This window comes from Schistocerca cancellata, chromosome 8 (assembly GCF_023864275.1).
Source record: "Schistocerca cancellata isolate TAMUIC-IGC-003103 chromosome 8, iqSchCanc2.1, whole genome shotgun sequence".
Classification (NCBI taxonomy): domain Eukaryota; kingdom Metazoa; phylum Arthropoda; class Insecta; order Orthoptera; family Acrididae; genus Schistocerca; species Schistocerca cancellata.
Window position 1 is genome coordinate 408,179,940 of NC_064633.1, and position 24,705 is coordinate 408,204,644.

Genomic DNA, 24,705 nt, shown 5'->3' on the forward strand with positions numbered 1-24,705 from the left:
ATCCATATTTTGTATGATACTATTCTCACAAGTGCAAAGCGAGCTTCGCTTTTGAGTTTCTTCAAAGATTACTCAGATATAATACAGCGCAAATCAACGATATAGTTATCGAAGTCATCTACAACTAGTGCTAAATTTCCCTAGCGAGATTGTACATTTCGAAGATACAAGTAGTTCTCGGTATGCTAATAATCGCACTTTGTAAAGCCAGCGATATAATTTGTAAACTTGTTACACGTTAGGCGAAATTTCGCTACTTTTTCTCAGCCACATTCTCCAAAATTAAAACGATGTAAAAGTAACATCTGCTAACAGAAACTGGATGAAACCGTGGAGAAAACCACACAATAAAAAATTATCGCATGAGTTACTGAACAGCTGTTTCTTCAACGCGCTCAGTAAAAACAAATTGGCATGAATAGGAATACACTATACAATCAAAAATAACAATTACAACTGAAACTTAAAACTCTGGGATACAGCATAGGAAGGGGAGAGGAAAAGCAATGACGTCTTCAACTTATCCCCCACTTAGGTAACTCATAATATTGGGGGCAAGTGTTTGTAATCCTAATAGACTCTGACCCTAACCTATGGCTCGCGTATTTTGAGTAATCGTACTTATGGCTTCGGGTTTCGGAACAACTTCTAAAACATGTAAGTCTGTTACGCGACTATTATAATATGTTTTTCAAATTAATTGCGGGAAATAAAACTGACGAAGTGATTGTGACGAAGTTTGTGATCTCCATGAAATATGTAAGACTTTGTCAAGCAATAAAAACTTGAAAAAAGGGCTTCTTCAGTCAGGGATCCGGTTTTTTTTAGTTGGTTTCTAATGCACTGCTCGTCACGTAATATTATGTGAAAATAAATCGTCATCCCTGTAATTTTCGCAGGCTCACGCTGCCTTTTTTTATTAGTTCTGGTTACTTTACAGGCCAGAGGCTATCATGGCTAGCGAAGAGGTATTACTCAGAACAAGCTCTGCCGAAAATAACAACGCACTATACCATCGTACCAAGAGATAGTGACCCACGCTGGAAAGGTAGGTATTCATAAAAGTGTTCAGTTTAGTTAGCTCTTTGCATGAGAAATTCATCAACACAAATGCTGTTTCCCCAATATGTGCCCATTGCATTACAAATATTTTCATGTCAAAATTTTGTTAGAAATAACAATTTTTTTGTCAGTGGCATACCTGTTACCTTTAATTTTTGTGAATGCAAGGTATAGGCTGAGGGAGAAGACATAGCAAAGTACATGGAGAGGAAACTGACACAAAGGACATAAGATGATTATCCAGGGCATTTTGCTTTTCTTAGTGATGGTTCAGCATTTTGTACTGAGAACTACCGTACTGGCTATGAAATACTGATTTAGGAGTGCACAAAACAATGTCTTGGTTATCAGTGTCTTGGTTATCAGTCCGCAAGTGATTTGGATAACAGTCTTTAATCAAGTAAACAGTGGTGTCAAATTATACATGTCTGCAGCTTTGAGGAGGAAGATAGGATATAGAAATTTCAATGTGAATTATAGACTTCCGAGTTCGATTTTTGAGTTAATCATTTTGTGCGTGTGTGTGGTTTTTTTCATTTTTGTGAAGGAAATGTTCAATGAATACTACTACATTCATACTTAGCCGTTTTTAAGGAACCAAATATGGGTCCACCTTATATATCTGGATCCTTATGTATAGAGCTAATCAGCATTTAATAGGCCCTAAGCTTGTTACATTTCTAAGAACATTACTTGAAAGGTTACATATGAGGGTTATGTTATTCTGAAATCAACCGGGGAAAGTAAATGATATTTCATTCCTGATGCTAGAACAAAGATTATTGAATGATAATGCTACTTAAGTTCAGTACAATGATGTGTGATGAATAGTAATAGGCCTACAGTTGAATTATTTATTGGTTGCCAGGCACTGTGAATGAAAATGTTAGAACTCCATTTGATATGTGCTGCTTGTACTTGACAGTGTAAGGAAGACATTACACAGTTTCTGTACCATTCCTGCAGTATTTTGATAGTACAGTTAGTTCTCTTGGAAGGTGGGACTGCACTGAAATAAAAGTGTAGGACCTACATAAGCATTCTAGTTCTCCCTGTAAACTGAAGATACAGTGTAACCTTCACTATGAAACCACGTTCAGTTATATTCAACAACTATGAGCATGCATTATGCATAAGAAATTAACAAATTCAAGAATAAATAACTGTGATACTATGAATTAGTAAGTACGCTGTTGCTAACAGGTTGTTATTACTGGACTGAAACTGTGTAATACGAATCTGTGAGATTAGTTAACTGTGAACACTTTCAGCTGTGTATGCTAAGGTGGATTTGGATCTCTGATTGGAATGCCTGTGGCGCCAATAACTATCAGAGTTTTTGAACTGCCGTTTTAATATCATTAGAAAGTAATGCAGTTTGGAAACAAGGCCCTTGTGGCAGTTCACATGTTATGTTCCCTCATTCTGAGGTTATTTCCATGCCAGAGGCTCAGAATGTTAATGAAACCCTCTGCTTTTTGATGTCATTGGTTCCCTTAAGTTAAGAAAAGAAAGCTAGTTGGCTATACTGGTTGCTTCAGATGTACTGCACAGTTTTCCTCTGAAACAGGGTGTCCAAATTTTTCAGGTAAAATACATTTTAAGCAGACTGAATACAGGAAAATAAAATGGTGTACTTTCATGGCCTGGATACTGTTGGAAAATAAACTTACACAGGAATGATTGGAGATCCTTCTGACAGAAAGGCTTGTAAAACAGGGTGAGAAGTGTCAACATTTCTGCAGAAATGTATCAAAATACCAACTCTACTGTCTGGATGGAGCTGAGAAGAATTTTCACAGCATGAAAGTGGCAGCAAGTTGAGCATATTTTGTGACATGCTCTAGACAAAGCAGTTCACATAATTCTAAAAACATCTTTATGAATGCAGTTACATCAACATTTTAACTACGACTCACTTGAAGGGATTCAGGAACTTGGAACTGATACTTCACAAATAATTCACCATTTGTGTGTACATGGTATCAGTAGCTGCTCTATCAGTTATAAATAATTGTACTTTGTACGCAATTACTGAAATGCATTTTTTAGTCGCAATAAATGTTTCATTTTATTCACATAAAACTTTGACCATGCTAGGGTTTCCTTGTACATGTCTTTGATTACAATGTGGGTGTTATATCTGCATGTATGTTTCACTAGAATTTTCCTTTTTGCAACTGGTGGAGTAAACAAAAAATTAAAGAAACTGGGAGGCTATTAATTGTTACCAATAAAACACAATAAGGATGACTATGATGCCTACTGGTAGGCAGTATTTGGAAATAAAGCTACTACGCATCCCATTCTCAGCATTCTAGACCTATAGATATTGTATATGCCTGTAATGTTTCACTTCATTTTTAATGTTCTTAAATTGTAATAGCAAGACATGTCCAGTATCCAAATAAAAGAGATCTACGAACGAATACAGTTTCTACTACTACTATGAAATGGAAAGAAGCTTGAGGTTAGGGTGGGGTGAGGGTGGGGGGTGTTGCGGGGTTATGAGTGGACCTTCATTGTATTCTACCGAAAGGGAATGTAAACAAAGCATGAAAGTCTGTCAGTGAAATAGTGCTGATATCTGAATCTCATTAGGTGATTATTCAAAATATTTATTTTCCTTCAGATAACGTAAATGCTCTGTTTGCATTATAAGTTATTTTTGTCCATTCAAACAGGTGAACAAATTATAGGTGGAGCACATAGAAATCCAAGACATACTTTTTTTGTATAGGCTTATATGGAAATGAAACATGGACTAAACTGTACAGGCAAGAGGAGAGTAAAAGCTTTTGAAATATGCTACAGAAGAATTCTGAATCTTAGAGGAAAATAGTCTCCAGTTCGTATCTCTGGACTGCTAGGGAAAAAGTTGTCATTGGATAAAACAAATGTGTGATTCTACATGTCGTAGTGTGCAACGTTAGATACCTTTGTAGGGTAGACAGATAAGAGAAGAGAAAAACTGATAGTTTGAGCTTACATATAGTGGGAATTAGTGAAGTGCAGGATTATGTAGAACAGGACCTGTGTAGAGGTCAGTACAGGGTTGTTGTTGTTGTTGTTGTTGTTGTTGTTGTTGTTGTGGTCTTCAGTCCTGAGACTGGTTTGATGCAGCTCTCCATGCTACTCTATCCTGTGCAAGCTTCTTCATCTCCCAGTACCTACTACAATCTACATTCTTCTGAATCTGCTTCGTGCATTCATCTCTTGGTCTCCCCCTACAATTTTTACCCTCCATGCTGCCCTCCAATACTAAATTGGTGATCCCTTGATGCCTCAGAACATGTCCTACCAACCGATCCCTTCTTCTGGTCAAGTTGTGCCACAAACTTCTCTTCTCCCCAATCCTATTCAATACTTCCTCATTAGTTACATGATCTACCCATCTAATCTTCAGCATTCTTCTGTAGCACCACATTTCGAAAGCTTCTATTCTCTTCTTGTCCAAACTATTTACCGTCCATGTTTCACTTCCATACATGGCTCCACTCCATACAAATACTTTCAGAAACAACTTCCTGACACTTATATCTATACTCGATGTTAACAAATTTCTCTTCTTCAGAAACGCTTTCCTTGCCATTGCCAGTCTACATTTTATATCCTCTCTACTTCGACCATCATCTGTTATTTTGCTCCCCAAATAGCAAAACTCCTTTACTACTTTAAGTGTCTCATTTCCTAATCTAATACCCTCAACATCACCCGACTTAATTCGACTACATTCCATTATCCTCGTTTTGCTTTTGTTGATGTTCATCTTATATCCTCCCTTCAAGACACCATCCATTCTGTTCAACTGCTCTTCCAAGTCCTTTGCTGTCTCTGACAGAATTACAATGTCATCGGCGAACCTCAAAGTTTTTATTTCTTCTCCATGGATTTTAATACCTACTCCGAATTTTTCTTTTGTTTCCTTTACTGCTTGCTCAATATACAGATTGAATAACATCGGGGAGAGGCTACAGCCCTGTCTCACTCCCTTCCCAACCACTGCTTCCCTTTCGTGCCCCTCGACTCTTATAATTGCCATCTGGTTTTTGTACAAATTGTAAATAGCCTTTCGCTCCCTGTATGTTACCCCTGTCACCTTCAGAATTTGAAAGAGATTATTTCAGTCAACATTGTCAAAAGCTTTCTCTAAGTCTACAAATGCTAGAAACGTAGGTTTGCCTTTCCTTAATCTTTCTTCTAAGATAAGTCGTAAGGTCAGTATTGCCTCACGTGTTCCAGTATTTCTACGGAATCCAAACTGATCTTCCCCGAGGTCGGCTCCTACTAGTTTTTCCATTCGTCTGTAAAGAATTCATGTTAGTATTTTGCAGCTGTGGCTTATTAAACTGATTGTTCGGTAATTTTCACATCTGTCAACACCTGCTTTCTTTGGGATTGGAATTATTATATTCTTCTTGAAGTCTGAGGGTATTTCACCTGTTTCATACATCTTGCTCACCAGATGGTAGATTTTTGTCAGGACTGGCTCTCCCAAGGCTGTCAGTAGTTCCAATGGAATGTTGTCTACTCCGGGGGCCTTGTTTTGACTCAGGTCTTTCAGTGCTCTGTCAAACTCTTCACGCAGTATCGCATCTCCCATTTCATCTTCATCCACATCCTCCTCCACCTCCACAATACTGTCCTCAAGCACATCGCCCGTGTTCAGACCCTCTATATACTCCTTCCACCTTTCCGCCTTCCCTTCTTTGCTCAGAACTGGGTTTCCATCTGAGCTCTTGATGTTCATACAAGTGGTTCTCTTATCTCCAAAGGTCTCTTTAATTTTCCTGTAGGCAGTATCTATCCTACACCTAGTGAGATAAGCCTCTACATCCTTACATTTGTCCTCTAGCCATCCCTGTTTAACCATTTTGCACTTCCTATCGATCTCATTTTTGAGACGTTTGTATTCCTTTTTGCCTGCTTCATTTACTGCATTTTTATATTTTCTCCTTTCATCAATTGAATTCAATATTTCTTCTGTTACCCAAGGATTTCTACTAGCCCTCATCTTTTTACCTACTTGATCCTCTGCTGCCTTCACTACTTCATCCCTCAGAGCTACCCATTCTTCTTCTACTGTATTTCTTTCCCCCATTCCTGTCAACTGTCCCCTTATGCTCTCCCTGAAACTCTGTACAACCTCTGGTTCTTTCAGTTTATCCAGGTCCCATCTCCTTAAATTCCCACCTTTTTGCAGTTTCTTCAGTTTTAATCTACAGGTCATAACCAATAGATTGTGGTCAGAGTCCACATCTGCCCCTGGAAATGTCTTACAATTTAAAACCTGGTTCCTAAATCTCTGTCTTACCATTATATAATCTATCTGATACCTTTTAGTATCTCCAGGGTTCTTTCATGTATACAACCTTCTTTTATGATTCTTAAACCAAGTGTTAGCTATGATTAAGTTGTGCTCTGTGCAAAATTCTACCAGGCGGCTTCCTCTTTCATTTCTTAGCCCCAATCCATTTTCACCTACTACGTTTCCTTCTCTCCCTTTTCCTACACTCGAATTCCAGTCACCCATGACTATTAAATTTTTGTCTCCCTTCACTATCTGAATAATTTCTTTTATATCATCATACATTTCTTCAATTTCTTCGTCATCTGCAGAGCTGGTTGGCATATAAACTTGTACTACTGTAGTAGGCGTGGGCTTTGTATCTATCTTGGCCACAATAATGCGTTCACTATGCTGTTTGTAGTAGCTTACCCACATTCTTATTTTCCTATTCATTATTAAACCTACTCCTGCATTACCCCTATTTGATTTTGTGTTTATAACCCTGTAGTCACCTGACCAGAAGTCTTGTTCCTCCTGCCACCGAACTTCACTAATTCCCACTATATCTAACTTTAACCTATCCATTTCCCTTTTTAAATTTTCTAACCTACCTGCGCGATTAAGGGATCTGACATTCCACGCTCCGATCCGTAGAACGCCAGTTTTCTTTCTCCTGATAACAACATCTTTTTGAGTAGTCCCCGCCCGGAGATCCAAATGGGGGACTATTTTACCTCCGGAATATTTTACCCAAGAGGATGCCATCATCATTTAATCATACAGTAAAGCTGCATGCCCTCGGGAAAAATTACGGCTCGTTTCCCCTTGCTTTCAGCCGTTCGCAGTACCAGCACAGCAAGGCCGTTTCGGTTATTGTTACAAGGCCAGATCAGTCAGTCATCCAGACTGTTGCCCTTGCAACTACTAAAAAGGCTGCTGCCCCTCTTCAGGAACCACACGTTTGTCTGGCCTCTCAACAGATACCCCTCCGTTGTGGTTGTACCTACGGTACGGCTATCTGTATCGCTGAGGCAAGCAAGCCTCCCCACCAACGGCAAGGTCCATGGTTCGTGGGGCGGGGGAGGGGGGGGGCAGTACAGGGTTATCAACACAAATCAAACTGATATGGTGCATGGCAGAGGGTAACCTGTACCACTACTTGTCATTTCCCCACCTGTTCCAATCAAAATAGAGCAAGGGGAAACCTCCGTATGAGCCCTAATTTCTCTTATCTTCGTGGTCCTTACATCGTTCGGCAATCAGCTTCAAATACTGGTTCTCTAAATTTTCTCAATAGTGTTTCTCGAAAAGAAAGTTGCCTTCCCTCCAGGGATTCCCATTTGAGTTCCCGAAACATTCTCCGTAATAGTTATGTGTTGTCTGAACCTACCGGTAACAAATCTAGCCGCCTGCCTCTGAATTGCTTTGATGTATTCCTTCCATCCGACCTGATACAGACTCCAAACACTCAAGCAGTACTCAAAACTAGGTCACGCCAGTGTTTTATATGCAATCTCCTTTACAAGTGAACCACTCTTTCCTAAGATTCTCCCAATAAACAGAAGTCAACCGTTTGCTTTCCCTACCACAGTTTTCACACGCTCGTTCCACTGCATATCGCTTTGCAACGTTACGCCCAGGTATTTAAATGACTTGACTGTGTCAAGCAGAACAGTTGTAATACTGTATCTGAACGTTATAGGTTTGTTCTTCCTCCTCATCTGCATTAACATACATTTTTCCATATTTAGGGCTAGCTGCCATTCGTCACACCAAGTGGAATCTGCAGATAAAGAAGAGATTGGGGGAAAAAAAATGCTCAGCATTCATTTGCTGGATACAGGCCTTCCCTCCTGGGGTTCAATAGCTGGGGACTGGTAAGTGCTGTGGTGGGGTGTTGTATGTCACAAGGGACAGGGATCTTGGCTTGACTGCCCAGATCACGAATATGATACAAACGTCTGTTAAAAAAACCTCAGTCTCTAGATGTGCTGCGTGTCAATGAGGTGCATTGCTGTTGACGTGGAACAGTCGTTAGCAGACAACCTCTGGGGAACCCGCTGCACCTCAGTTGTATAAGGCTTACACAGGCAAGTGGGACCCTGCCTGGGTGGACTTTCTTTCCTAGCTGCTTGTGGGAACACCATGAAGCCTAAAGCTCATGTTTCTACAGTCAGCAGCTTGGGTGGGCCATTGGGCAGTATTACCACCCAAAACGCTAAGTGGCATCATGAGGTTATCTTCAACTATCAACAACAGTAAGAAAAGTAACAGACCACGTCCTGTGGTATAAAACGTTTTTTTGTGATGAAACGTGAGGACAGTTTAAAAAAAAAAAAAAATTGTCACGGTTTTGTATCCATAAAGCTCTTGAGGAACTTGCAGGGCTACTCAAATCTATCAAGAGGCTCCAGAATGGTGGTCTTCTGCTGGAGACTATGGAGGCTCCCCAAGTACAGAAGCTGTTGAATGCCAAGATACTTGGAGAATATTGCATTACCAACGAGCTGTACACTGGGTTGATAGTGTTAATGGTGTTGTAACAGGTTGGGACATTACGGATGTGGATACAAAAGAACTGAAACAGGAATGGGAAAGTGCATGGGTGACTGAAGCCCAAAATGCTATGTAAAGGGTTTATGGGGAGCTCCAAAAGTCTGCATCATTTGTTCTGGCATTCAGTATGCCCAAATTGCTGGACTATATTGCAGCAGGATTTCTCCACCTTGAGGTAAGATCAATATGCCACAAATACAATATGCTGCTTAAAGCACCAATGCTTTGGTCACACCACTGTGGGTTGTAATGGTTGGACTGCATGTGGATGCTGTAGCAGTGTGGCACACAAACAGTTTCCAGTGCACTGTGTCACCCAGGTGCATTAATTGCTCCCAAGCCAATTCAGTTTGGAGCAGGGATTGTCCTGTCTTTGCTGGAAAAGAAAAGATTCAAGAAATAACAGTTAACCAACATTCCTCTTACTCTGATGGAAAGAATGAATTTAAGGCCACTCAGCCACCAAGTTGCATCAAGTATTTTGTCTTGGCATTCAAGCAGCCTGTCCAGAAGGTCAGTGTTAGCATCCAGACTACGACTGTTGAGCAGGGCACATCTACCTGCACCTGTAAATGCAGCTGCCAGCTTGCGCTGCTGGTCGCTGTTGCTGAAGCATTGAATGTTGCCAAACATAATGTAAGTGTGAACAGCAAACATTCACAGCAGACATTGGAAGAGATCCAGCAGCCTTGCCAACGTCCCCAAAATCCAAGCTGGAGGCAAAGGTCAAATGGCCAAAGCAGTCTGCTCCAAAGCATCTAACCATGCGACCTCTTTGCTGTCTGATGGATCTGAAGAAGATCATCCCATCACTAGTATGGATGTCAGAGTTTATCTCAGGGTACCAGCAAGGCCCTTAAGAGACCCCCCCCCCCCTCCGGTGCCACAAGGATGACCTGACTAGTGAAAGGTCCAAGGGAGGAGTCACTCTGTTTGTCAATAATGCACACCACTCCTCTGGTCTCTCCGTCCCTACTGACCTGCAAGTGGTTGCGACTGAGGTTCATTTATGTCTGAGGATCACTATTTTCTCACTATAATTACCTCCACATGATGCGGTTGACTCAGAGACTGTAACAGGTTTTATAGAACAACCCCCATGAGCATTTCTCCTACTGGGAGACTTCAATGCCCATCATACATTGTGGATTCAACCTCCCTTGCTTTCAGGGTCAGGTATTGGAGAGCCTCATGATGTCTGATGAGCTGTGTGTCCTCAACACTGGTACTCCAACTCATTTCTGTGCTGCTACAAGATAATTCTCAGCCACTGATCTCTCTTTCTGCTCTCCACCCCTAGTGGACTATGTTCAGTGGGAAGTCACTGACGGCCTTCATTCCAGTGACCACATCCCCCTCTATGTTCGCTTACTGGATGGAGCTGTTAACTGCCTATTCTCCATGTGGGAGCTGGATTCGGCACTGTCTGCAGCTTGTGATACTGCACCCGGTCATGACCAAATCTAGTACAGCCTGCTTTGATATTTGTCAGCAGCATCATAGGAAATCCTCCTCACATGTTTTAATCTTACATGGCAGACCAGCAATTTTCCAAACTCACAGAAAGAAGTAATTCTGATACCTCTTTTCAAGCTAGGAAAGGACTGCACATGTCACAGTAGTTACCAGAGCATCACCTTCACAAGCTATATAGGAGAGACCTAGGAGCGAATGGTTAACTGTTGCCTGGTTTGTATTTTGGAGACCAGGCAGCTCCTAAGTCGCTCTCAGTGTGGATTCAGGAGATTTTGATGCACTGTCAACAACCTGGCTGTGCTAGAGGCGGTTAATCAGCAGGCTTTCCTACATAAACATCATTGTGTAGGTATATTTTTTGATATCCGTAAGGGATATGATACTACTTATTCTAGGGCAGCTCCACCAATGGGGCTTCTGTGGTCATCTCCACATCTTTATTCGGTCCTTCCTACTAAAGCCCTTTTTTGGAACCAAGTCGGTGACGGGCTGTCGAATAATTCCAAGCTGGGGAATGATGTATCTCAGAGCAGTGTTTTAAGCATTACCCTCTTTGCCGTAGCCATAAACAGTATCACATATACTGTACGGAGTCCTGTACAGTGCTCCTTATTTGTGGATGATTTTGCGGTTCCTTGTTCTTCCTCTAGTATTGCAACAGCAACTCTTCAGTTGCCACTTTCTTTGGAGAGGCTGGAGGAGTGGGTTACAATGAATGATTTTATGTATACTGCAGAAACGTGTGTGTATATTCAGTTTAATCGTTCTTGTCGTATTTTTAATTTACCTGACTTGCATATGTGGAATACCGTTCTCCCTTTTAAAGACTGTGCGGTTTTTGGGCCTCATTTCTTCCACTAAGCTGTCATGGTTGCCACACTTGAAGAACCTAAAGGCATGTGCCCAGAAGGCATTGAAAATTTTGAAGTGAAGTTTTATAGGGCTTTTGTTTGATCATAGCTGGACTGTGGGTGCACAGTGTATGGGTCAGCGAGGCCTTTGTACCTGAAAATCATTGACGCTGTACACTATGAGGGCATCAGGCCATCCACAGGCATTTACAGTACCAGCCCCCTATCCAGTGTTTGTGCTGAGGCAGGCAAACTGCCACTTACCATCCAACGACAGCTCCTCAAGGAGCACCAAGCGTATCACCTCCTTACTACTCCCAGTTCCCCAGCATACCATACTGTGTAGCTCGTCTAGCTATGGAACATCTTTTTACAAATTGTTCACAGGCGGTGAGGCCATTTGGGATTTGTGCAAAATGTTTGCTGGAGTCCCTTGGTGTGGGGGATGTACAGGTTCACTTCGGGGGGTTTTAATCGACTGCCACCATGGTTACTGCAAAGGCCAAGAGTAATTTCAAAATTTAGTGTAGTACAAGAGAAATTGCACTCCTGCTTCCGTTTTTAATGTGATATTTTCTGGTATTTAATGTGATATTTTCCGGCATTTTAAAGGAGCACCACAATTATCTAGCTGTCTTTGTGGACAGATGGACAGGTCTAAACAGGGGGACTCTATTGGTTACTCTGTTGTTTTCCCAAACCCTGTCCTCAAGATTTGGTTGCCTCCAGAGTTCCTGCATTTAAATCTGAACTATTTGCCATCTTGAGGGTGCTGGAGCAGATGAGATGTGCCGTGCCTGCAAAATTTCATTCTGCTCTGACTCCCTACAACAGCTGGGGAAGGTGGTGTCCTTCTTGCCAAGGAGGCATGTAGTGATCCTCAGCTAATTCCATGTGCCATACCCCTGTATGCTATCATCTCAGTCCTGAGGTACAGAGTCATGCATTGATGGGATGATGAGTGGCTGCAAGTGACAGGCAATAAGATCCGTCTCATAAAGCCCACAACACAGCCAAGGCATACTTCATTCCAGCCATGTTGACGGGACGAGGTCCTCCTTACTCGTCTTCACATAGGTCACAGCCCTATGATGTGTGGCTTCTTGATCCAGCGAGATGACCCTCCAATGGGTGGTGCTTGTGGCGTACTGGTTACTGTGCACCAAATTTGTTGGACTGTGTTTTTATTTTCTGATTGGCAGGTCATGGTGGATTTTCTGACAGATCTGCTCTCTATTTTAAGTAAAGTTCAAACAAATGTTGTTAGAGTTTCAAAGTTTTTTGGAATGCTCCACCATCTTTCCCAAGATTTTAGGGAGATGGTTTTAATGTGTTAACTGGCTGTCCCGTGTTTTTTGTAAGTGGTCAGCTAGTTACATTCCCCTGTGCCTTTCTTTTAACTCCTTTGTGGTTTTACTTGTGTTTTAATCCCATATATAGTTACTTTTACTCCTTCTCCATTGTTTTAGCCATTTGAGATAGTGTGACTATAGTCAATTTGAGTGCATGAGATTTTAATGAGTGTAAGGGTGCTGATAACTTCGCCATTGAGCACCCATAAGCTTCAACGACACACACACAAACACACTGGAAAAAATGTATGGCAGATTTCAAGAACAATGTAATAATTCATGTTCCTGTGAAGACAGGGGCTGTTAGATATTATAATTAATCATCTATTCATTAAAGGATCATTTTACAATGCTTTCAGATCTGATGGCTTGATATAATGAAAACATAAGCCATAATTATACACATGTGAAAAAACCACATATATTTAATGAGAAGAGGACGGGACAGGTGGTTTGCTTTGGTCTTTTTGTAGGAACAATCTAGGCATTTGCTGAAAGTGATTTAGGAAAACTACTGAAAACCTAAGTCACGACAGCTGGAGGAAGATGAGTCTCCATCTTCCTGACTCTGAGGTCCTTGACCCAACAAATGCAATGCATCCCTCAGTTATAACTAACATACAGAACTCAAGACACATGCCTTTTGTGAGCAGTTCATCCATTTGAGCCACACAACTACAACCTGAAGACAGTCCTAAAGCTTTGTCCCGCTTCTAGTTCCTGTGTAGCTGTTCCAAACTGTACGACGCTGTTTGTCCAACAACTATGAGGGACACAACACTCTGAAGATTCTGCTTCTCCACAACATCATGGTTGTTACACAGGTAAAATTTCTGTATCTTAAGCAGTGTAAGCACTGCAGGGAATATCTGTTAAGACCTGAAACTTATATGCTGGGCGACTATGACTGAATTCATTAGTTTTGACTAGTCACAGATGTTCACACAGTTTCAAATTAAGGAACATATACTGTACTACTCTCCTACAGAATGAACATAAATTTATAGTTTTGTTAAACACTTCGAGTATTTCTCCTCATTAAAGAATTACTTCAGCTTTTCTTTTAATTCATGTTACACAGATGTCAATATGGAACGCTATGTTGATGAGACAGACATCCTCATTGTTGGAGGTGGTCCAGCCGGAATGTCTGCGGCAATCCGCCTAAAACAGCTGGCAGAAAAAAGTGGAAAGGAGCTACGAGTAACTCTTGTAGAGAAAGCTGCAGAGATAGGTGAGAGAACATGCTTTTCTTTGTTTTTATCACATTTTGTACTAAATACCTCTGACCAGATTACTGAGATGCTTCATTTGACATCATTATAAACTGTACATAATGTTATATTATAGTTATCTGCAGAAATTAGACTTAAGTTTTAAACACAATAGCAGTGCCATTGACACATCAAGGGAGTGGGACCTAGGTATTTTCAAAGAATAATACAAGCAACATTTCAGCAGGTCAGCTATAGAAGGTCATAGATGAACTGGTAGAATGATAACACACGCATGGGAAATTGACCACTTTTTTAGATTTTTAAAATTAAATTTAATGAATGTAAAGTCAATTAGTGTGGCATATTAAAGGATAGTGGATTATGGTAAATAGGTTGCATAACTTAATTGTTGATTGGAACATGACAATGATCTGTTTTCTAGACTTGAAACAGTTTATTATGAAGATATGGAAAATTGTACGAAAAACAAAGAATAGCTAGTAACTGTGTGAACACATACACCTACAAGGTATAACTTTTTAAATAACAAAGATAACATAACGGAATCTACAAGTACGCCTAGAACCTCACTTTTTTATTATTTCAGGATTTGGCCTTTGATTTGCTACATTTTTACTGAAAAAAGGTGAAAACTTGTTTGTAATCTAATAAAATATTACCAACAAATTATGTTATATTTTGTTACAGCATTTATATACACTGACACCTCACAGCAACCACCTTAGAAAATGAGTGTTGCAAATATTAGTATTTGCTTTTTACAACAACAACAATTTAGGTTTAGTTTCTATTGCAGTTGAGTATGTTCTCTGTCAGCCTTCACTAGGCCACATTATCTGTATGCCTACAATATTACAACTGTCTCTAATAGAAGTTGTGCTACGGAGAAGAAGAATGACAATTATGTAATACCCTTCACATAGAAACAGGAAAAGGATAGTGAGAGGGGAAAAAGAAATAATCCGAGGAAAGAGAGAAACACCTGAAATTGTTTATCCAGAGTGGCTGTTTATGTGTTCTCTTGTTAAGTGATGCAATAACCTGACAGAGGAATCGACGGTGAATGGGAGTAAGATGGGTTTACATCACAGGGATGACTCCCGTCAGGTATTGCTGGAGGGCAGCACTGAATGACAAAGTGAAGCCAATTGGTTAGGGACTATTCAGAGGTCAAAAGAGAGAGAGAGGAGACGAAAGTGTGAGACTGGTGGATTGAAACTGGAAGGTAACGCTGGTGGAGATTCAAAATGTGATTTTCATGATTTGATTTCATGTGTGGCTATATTTTTGTATTTTTTATTTTTGACAGATGTAAAATTGTATTAAAATTAACTATTGAACATTAAATATTGTAAACATATTGATCAATGTGAAATAATGAAAAATTTCAAAAATGGTCACATTTTTAATGACGATCAGGCAATTCTCTTCTAATTTTTGTGATTAATGTCACTAAAGGAAAAAACTACTGCCATTAAATTAACCCTAAAAGTATTCTTATGTTGCTTCAATTTTTTGGAAACTTATTTATTAGCAAATAAGTGTACTGAACACTATTAACATTTTTGCAATCGTCTACAGTTAGAAGTTATATACTAACAGATTATTCTAAGTAATAAATGATCCATATTTACCCATGTGAGAGGTTGGAAACCCTTTAAGTCAAGATTGCACGTGAAATCATCTTTATTTGGATGGATTAGTAATTTTGGCTACCAATCTAGCCATCTTCAGACATAAGGTATACAACAGATTTTCTCTCATATTAGCAGCATACAGCAGCTTACAGAACTGATCATAATACTGTAGCAGTGTTCAAAGGTACAGACATGAATTAACTGCAGAATACACACCATAAAACATTTCTGATTAATGTGATGCCTGTATGGCTTCACTCATTGTTGAAATATTCCATAAAACTGTAAATATACATTAATATAGAGAAGAGGCAGTGAAAATAAAAAAGAACAGTATGTGTGTCAAGAACTATACCAGTAAAATGACTAAAATGAAAGGTATCGTCTTACCAAAGAAATTATGTCTTGAAAACTTTGTAACATAGATTCTCAGATATATGTTGCTGTAACGCAGTAGGTGTGAACAGTATGGCACCTGATGCCCATGACAGTGTTGTAGAAACGCAACATTCAGATTATGCATAGTATACGCGTGTGTGGTGAGTACTGTTGTGGGGACTAATGGCCACTAGGTTTTGGCATTTTGCTTGAGGTGAAGACCACTAGATGGAATTAGCAGCTGGTTGTATAATGTACATAAAATCTACACATTGTAATAACATTTTAAGGAATAAGATGCAGTTGTATTTAAAATTAAACACTTTTGAATACATTATGGAAGTGGCAGTGATCAATGTGTTACAAATATTTACTATTAAAAACAGTCTCAATCAAGATTTATATTTATTAAGGTGACCGGTTTCGACCACTGCTGTGGTCATCTTCAGACCACTGACTAGGAGCCTCTTTCAGCTGCAGAATCACAGTAGTGATTCTCCAGCTGAAAGAGGCTCTTACTCAATGGTCTGAAGATGACCACAGCAGTGGTCGAAAACGGTCACCTTAATAAATATAAATCGTGATCAAGACAGTTTTTAACAGTAAATGAAATTAAACAACTGGCATCAATACAGCTCATCTTATAGTTAACCCAAGCAATATAATTTTATGTAATATGTTTATCATACTGATATTTTACAATGGATTGTTGGCCTTTGTAAAGTATCAATACTATAAAGTAGTACATAAAATTACATTGCTTGGTTTATATAATGTCAGGGGATTCCTGTCATGCTAATTATTATCATTAAATTCATGTTGGTTTAACTACAAGACGAGCTGTGAGGACTTCAAGTATTAAAATTTAAATGCAATTATATTTTGTTCTTTATAATGCTGTCAGAATGTAGATTTTATGTAAGTTATATAGCCAGCTCCTAGCACCCTCTAGCAGTCTTCGCCTCAAGCAACGTGTAAAAACCTAATGGCCATCAGTTCCCCTTTCACTACAGCACCGGCCACATGTGTGTATACTGTGTGTATGCTAAATGCTGCATTTCTTGAATGATGTAATGTGCATCAAGTGACGTACTTTTCACATGTTCAACGTTATAGCAACAAATACGGATTGTGTCAGTTGCTAAGCTTTAACAGAATAACAGCTTTGGTGAGATGATACATTTTACATTTAGTCATTTTAGTGGGCAATTCCATGTGGAAATATTGTTCTTTTATTTTCACTGCCTCTTCTCTATATTAATATATAATTTCTGTTTTATGGCCATTGTTCAGTTGCATTGGCCAAGTACAATGAAAAGCTGTTTTTAACTATGCCATGTACAGATGTTGTCATTTGAGGAAGATTCTAACAATTTGTGAAGACATAATGACACGAACACTAATCAAGAATGTTTTCAGTACATATTATGTGATTAATTTGTGCATATGTTACTGTAAAAGTAAGATGATTTACCAGTAAAACCTAACATTTACCATCGCCTTGTGGTAACAGTTCAAAATTTCTTATTATATGCATGTCAAGGATTGTAGGGTCATCTCAGAGACTTTAGTATTGGTGTTTCTTGTGCTGCAGCTTTGCATCAGAATGATAGATGTTATGTGTAACAGAATTTGTCAACTTTTAAGTGAATCAGTGATGAAGGAGGAGGACAATAACTTTTGTGTAACTACTGAGCAACATAATATTCTGTTAAGTGAAGTAAAAATACAAAAACCACTGTTGATAAAAAAATCTGTTCAGTACAGATGTTTGAAGCAATATTATGATCTCAAAATTGGAGGTGATGAGAAACTCATAGTGTCTGCTGGAAAAGAAGAAATTTGTTACTACATTTGTTTTGATGAACTGTTTATCATAATACTGGAACCCACATTGCTATAGGCCATGGCTGCTGAATTCGAATGATCCAAAAACTGAATCGTAAGTACAAGAACATGACTGTTGGTTTGCTCATTACTTATACGAGGTTACATGAGCCTTCAAAAAAGAAGAAACTGAAAAGGGACGTATAAATCATTTGACAAAATCTGTTAATTCGCTATCCTCTGAACACTAACCTCTAAAAGGGCTGATTAAGTAGCATTTCACCTTTTGGATATTTTCACTACCTTTGGTGCCCCAAATATGCTTCATTCTGATGATGTCAGAGAATTTTGTAACTAAGTCCTCCAAATTTAATATAGGTTGTGGAACGATATAAAGATAGTCCATGGGAAGCTAAGGCAAAGCCAGTCTTGGAAGATCAGTCAAAAGAGCAAATAAAGATGTTGAAAATATATTATCAAAGTGGATGGAAACAAATAAAACTTCAAAATGGTGTGAGGGATTAAGGTCTGTGTGAGCGATGAAAAATAGGGCTTATCATGAAGGGATAGGATTTCACCATATGAAGCCATATTTGCCACTCCAATGAAAATGGGCACTGCCAACTCAGTTCTTCCAAGTCATTTAATAAAAAATGTAAACACTGAAAAACGGTGTTAAAACACTACGACGACTGACTCACAAGATGGGGAAAAATGTTCAGCTAAAAAATGCTTGTGCAAATTGTATTCCGTGTTATATAATTTTAAATACCACAACAGTCAACTCTGTATGTAACAAAGATTAACATTTACAAGATAACATTTTTATACACTTTTGTATAATTTTTCCACTTATTTTAATATGGAATACTGTTTCTTTATAATCACACTATAATGCAAGAATATTTAAATAACGTAATTTTAGGATCAATAAAAAACAAATTCAGTAATTCATTTTTAATCAATATGGTTTTACCAGTTTGCATGGGTAAATCATAAGATTTGCCAATGTCTCTTGGTGAAAGTTCAAAATCTATGCATATAATAAGAAATTTCAGACTACTACCACACTTCAATGGCAGATGTTAGGTTTTACCAGTAAACTGTAGGATTTACCAGTCATCTTACTCTACAGTATCATGTATACTATCAAACCCTGCTACAATAGTATATGCAGTTCTGTAAGCTGTTGTATGTTGCTAACATGAGAAAAAATGTGTTTTACATTTTACATCTGAAGATAGCTAGATTTTTAGCCATAAATAGTAGTACATCCAAATAAAGAAGCTTTCATGTGTGACCTTGACTTAAAGGATTTTCAGTCCCTATCATGAATATAAAAAAATTGTAACAGATCACCTATCTTCCAGTTGATGATGTCACCAAACTTAACAAATGTTTACGTGAATTATCACTTTCCCAAAGAAACAGGCAGTTGAAAAAAGAAAAAAAATTACAAGAACATGGGAAGGATCATGGTAGTTGTAAGAGTGTGTTAATTATTGGTTATATTTTCATGCTGTATAATTAATTAATTTTGGAGAATATTTGAACTTAATTTTGACTGAATGACTAGTGTTTTGTGGTATTTTTCTATATTATCATTATTTAGTGAAAATATGAATATTCATTCAGTTTGGATTGAAAGTTGGTTTTTGGCTTGGAGTATCACACACTTATGGGGGAAAAAAATTAACTCTAGGTACTTATACATGCTTTCAGTTGCTTGGGCACAGAGTTGAAACCAAGCAGAATGTATGACAATATCACAATTGTTGAACAGTTAACGTTACTTGTAACTGTGATTTGCAACAGGACATAAGATCACAAGGAAAATTAATAAGAGAAACATTGGTGGACTGTTCTCAGAATTCCAGTCAAGTAACTGCATTCAATTTTTGATCAATTTCTCTGAAATGTGGGACATCCCTTCTTCATTTTTACGCCTGTATTAATATTCCTAGGTGTACAAAACATATTGATTCGTTCCTCTGTGACATTCCATTTACACAAAATGTAACAAACTTTTAGAGTCAGAATTATATGAACTGCACAGTACTCTAAATTCATTGTTTTCAGATTAATGGCAACAAACAAATATTTCGTCAGTTTTTGATGAGCAATGCTTGTGAGGCGTGTTTGCAAATTGCTTATGTTTCGTAACAAACACTTGCCTCTCACATTCACATTAATTAGCAGAAAAAAATGAACAATCATCTGTGATGTGTCTACTGTGGAATTTACCATTTATATAAAGTAACTGTCCTGTATCAACCACTTTCAAAGAACTGTTTAACAAGAGTCAATTATAAAAAAAGGCAGATAAACCTTACTTCCATACACAAGTTCAAACATCCCATGAACCTGAATTAATTCAAAGTATACCGTATTACTGTTACTGATATGAAGTAAGTGAAAACTGAAAGACTAGGGCAAGCTGTTCCAATAAGAAAACAATTTTGTAAGTCATCTGGCACTGTAGAACACATGACAAGAGAAACATTTGCGGGACCAAGATACAGTAAATGACAAATACTTAGTACATCACTGACATGTCCGCCCCCGGTAGCTGAGAGCTCAGTGCAGCAGACTGTCAATCCAAAGGGCCCGGGTTTGATTCCCGGCTGGGTCGGAGATTTTCTCCACTCAGGGACTGGGTCTTGTGTTGTCCTAATCATCATCATTTCATCCCCATCGACACGCAAGTCGACGAAGTGGCGTCAAATCGAAAGACTTGCACCAGGCGAACGGTCTACCTGACGGGAGGAAGTGGCAGTGATCAATGTGTTACAAATATTTACTATTAAAAACAGTCTCAATCAAGATTTATATTTATTAAGGTGACCGGTTTCGACCACTGCTGTGGTCATCTTCAGACCACTGACTAGGAGCCTCTTTCAGCTGCAGAATCACAGTAGTGATTCTCCAGCTGAAAGAGGCTCTTACTCAATGGTCTGAAGATGACCACAGCAGTGGTCGAAAACGGTCACCTTAATAAATATAAATCGTGATCAAGACAGTTTTTAACAGTAAATGAAATTAAACAACTGGCATCAATACAGCTCATCTTATAGTTAACCCAAGCAATATAATTTTATGTAATATGTTTATCATACTGATATTTTACAATGGATTGTTGGCCTTTGTAAAGTATCAATACTATAAAGTAGTACATAAAATTACATTGCTTGGTTTATATAATGTCAGGGGATTCCTGTCATGCTAATTATTATCATTAAATTCATGTTGGTTTAACTACAAGACGAGCTGTGAGGACTTCAAGTATTAAAATTTAAATGCAATTATATTTTGTTCTTTATAATGCTGTCAGAATGTAGATTTTATGTAAGTTATATAGCCAGCTCCTAGCACCCTCTAGCAGTCTTCGCCTCAAGCAACGTGTAAAAACCTAATGGCCATCAGTTCCCCTTTCACTACAGCACCGGCCACATGTGTGTATACTGTGTGTATGCTAAATGCTGCATTTCTTGAATGATGTAATGTGCATCAAGTGACGTACTTTTCACATGTTCAACGTTATAGCAACAAATACGGATTGTGTCAGTTGCTAAGCTTTAACAGAATAACAGCTTTGGTGAGATGATACATTTTACATTTAGTCATTTTAGTGGGCAATTCCATGTGGAAATATTGTTCTTTTATTTTCACTGCCTCTTCTCTATATTAATATATAATTTATATTTAAAAAGAAAGATGATGAGACTTACCAAACAAAAGCGCTGGCAGGTCGATAGACACACAAACAAACACAAACATACACACAAAAATCTGCTTTCGCAACCCACGGTTGCCTCGTCAGGAAAGAGGGAAGGAGAGGGAAAGACAAAAGGATTTGGGTTTTAAGGGAGAGGGTAAGGAGTCATTCCAATCCCGGGAGCGGAAAGACTTACCTTAGGGGAAAAAAAGGATAGGTATAACTCGCACACACACACATATCCATCCTCATATACACAGACACAAGCAGACATTTGTAATGGTAAGTCTCATCATTAATATATAATTTCTGTTTTATGGCCATTGTTCAGTTGCATTGGCCAAGTACAATGAAAAGCTGTTTTTAACTATGCCATGTACAGATGTTGTCATTTGAGGAAGATTCTAACAATTTGTGAAGACATAATGACACGAACACTAATCAAGAATGTTTTCAGTACATATTATGCGATTAATTTGTGCATATGTTACTGTAAAAGTAAGATGATTTACCAGTAAAACCTAACATTTACCATCGCCTTGTGGTAACAGTTCAAAATTTCTTATTATATGCATGTCAAGGATTGTAGGGTCATCTCAGAGACTTTAGTATTGGTGTTTCTTGTGCTGCAGCTTTGCATCAGAATGATAGATGTTATGTGTAACAGAATTTGTCAACTTTTAAGTGAATCAGTGATGAAGGAGGAGGACAATAACTTTTGTGTAACTACTGAGCAACATAATATTCTGTTAAGTGAAGTAAAAATACAAAAACCACTGTTGATAAAAAAATCTGTTCAGTACAGATGTTTGAAGCAATATTATGATCTCAAAATTGGAGGTGATGAGAAACTCATAGTGTCTGCTGGAAAAGAAGAAATTTGTTACTACATTTGTTTTGATGAACTGTTTATCATAATACTGGAACCCACATTGCTATAGGCCATGGCTGCTGAATTCGAATGATCCAAAAACTGAATCGTAAGTACAAGAACATGACTGTTGGTTTGCTCATTACTTATACGAGGTTACATGAGCCTTCAAAAAAGAAGAAACTGAAAAGGGACGTATAAATCATTTGACAAAATCTGTTAATTCGCTATCCTCTGAACACTAACCTCTAAAAGGGCTGATTAAGTAGCATTTCACCTTTTGGATATTTTCACTACCTTTGGTGCCCCAAATATGCTTCATTCTGATGATGTCAGAGAATTTTGTAACTAAGTCCTCCAAATTTAATATAGGTTGTGGAACGATATAAAGATAGTCCATGGGAAGCTAAGGCAAAGCCAGTCTTGGAAGATCAGTCAAAAGAGCAAATAAAGATGTTGAAAATATATTATCAAAGTGGATGGAAACAAATAAAACTTCAAAATGGTGTGAGGGATTAAGGTCTGTGTGAGCGATGAAAAATAGGGCTTATCATGAAGGGATAGGATTTCACCATATGAAGCCATATTTGCCACTCCAATGAAAATGGGCACTGCCAACTCAGTTCTTCCAAGTCATTTAATAAAAAATGTAAACACTGAAAAACGGTGTTAAAACACTACGACGACTGACTCACAAGATAGGAAAAATGTTCAGCTAAAAAATGCTTGTGCAAATTGTATTCCGTGTTATATAATTTTAAATACCACAACAGTCAACTCTGTATGTAACAAAGATTAACATTTACAAGATAACATTTTTATACACTTTTGTATAATTTTTCCACTTATTTTAATATGGAATACTGTTTCTTTATAATCACACTATAATGCAAGAATATTTAAATAACGTAATTTTAGGATCAATAAAAAACAAATTCAGTAATTCATTTTTAATCAATATGGTTTTACCAGTTTGCATGGGTAAATCATAAGATTTGCCAATGTCTCTTGGTGAAAGTTCAAAATCTATGCATATAATAAGAAATTTCAGACTACTACCACACTTCAATGGCAGATGTTAGGTTTTACCAGTAAACTGTAGGATTTACCAGTCATCTTACTCTACAGTATCATGTATACTATCAAACCCTGCTACAATAGTATATGCAGTTCTGTAAGCTGTTGTATGTTGCTAACATGAGAAAAAATGTGTTTTACATTTTACATCTGAAGATAGCTAGATTTTTAGCCATAAATAGTAGTACATCCAAATAAAGAAGCTTTCATGTGTGACCTTGACTTAAAGGATTTTCAGTCCCTATCATGAATATAAAAAAATTGTAACAGATCACCTATCTTCCAGTTGATGATGTCACCAAACTTAACAAATGTTTACGTGAATTATCACTTTCCCAAAGAAACAGGCAGTTGAAAAAAGAAAAAAAAATTACAAGAACATGGGAAGGATCATGGTAGTTGTAAGAGTGTGTTAATTATTGGTTATATTTTCATGCTGTATAATTAATTAATTTTGGAGAATATTTGAACTTAATTTTGACTGAATGACTAGTGTTTTGTGGTATTTTTCTATGTTATCATTATTTAGTGAAAATATGAATATTCATTCAGTTTGGATTGAAAGTTGGTTTTTGGCTTGGAGTATCACACACTTATGGGGGAAAAAAATTAACTCTAGGTACTTATACATGCTTTCAGTTGCTTGGGCACAGAGTTGAAACCAAGCAGAATGTATGACAATATCACAATTGTTGAACAGTTAACGTTACTTGTAACTGTGATTTGCAACAGGACATAAGATCACAAGGAAAATTAATAAGAGAAACATTGGTGGACTGTTCTCAGAATTCCAGTCAAGTAACTGCATTCAATTTTTGATCAATTTCTCTGAAATGTGGGACATCCCTTCTTCATTTTTACGCCTGTATTAATATTCCTAGGTGTACAAAACATATTGATTCGTTCCTCTGTGACATTCCATTTACACAAAATGTAACAAACTTTTAGAGTCAGAATTATATGAACTGCACAGTACTCTAAATTCATTGTTTTCAGATTAATGGCAACAAACAAATATTTCGTCAGTTTTTGATGAGCAATGCTTGTGAGGCGTGTTTGCAAATTGCTTATGTTTCGTAACAAACACTTGCCTCTCACATTCACATTAATTAGCAGAAAAAAATGAACAATCATCTGTGATGTGTCTACTGTGGAATTTACCATTTATATAAAGTAACTGTCCTGTATCAACCACTTTCAAAGAACTGTTTAACAAGAGTCAATTATAAAAAAAGGCAGATAAACCTTACTTCCATACACAAGTTCAAACATCCCATGAACCTGAATTAATTCAAAGTATACCGTATTACTGTTACTGATATGAAGTAAGTGAAAACTGAAAGACTAGGGCAAGCTGTTCCAATAAGAAAACAAT

The 24,705-nt window shown here is 37.9% G+C and overlaps 1 protein-coding gene across 1 annotated transcript in view; it reads left to right on the forward strand.

Annotated features, from left to right (window-relative positions):
• Window positions 1-195: 195 nt before the first annotated feature.
• The window catches only part of LOC126094715 (electron transfer flavoprotein-ubiquinone oxidoreductase, mitochondrial), a 128,833-nt gene continuing 104,323 nt past the window's right edge, over window positions 196-24,705 (forward strand). The window contains exons 1-3 of the mRNA XM_049909250.1: window positions 196-657; window positions 941-1,048; window positions 13,669-13,821. Coding sequence (XP_049765207.1) covers window positions 624-657; window positions 941-1,048; window positions 13,669-13,821 — 295 coding nt within the window. The 5' untranslated portion in view covers window positions 196-623. The remainder of the gene's footprint in view (window positions 658-940; window positions 1,049-13,668; window positions 13,822-24,705) is intronic.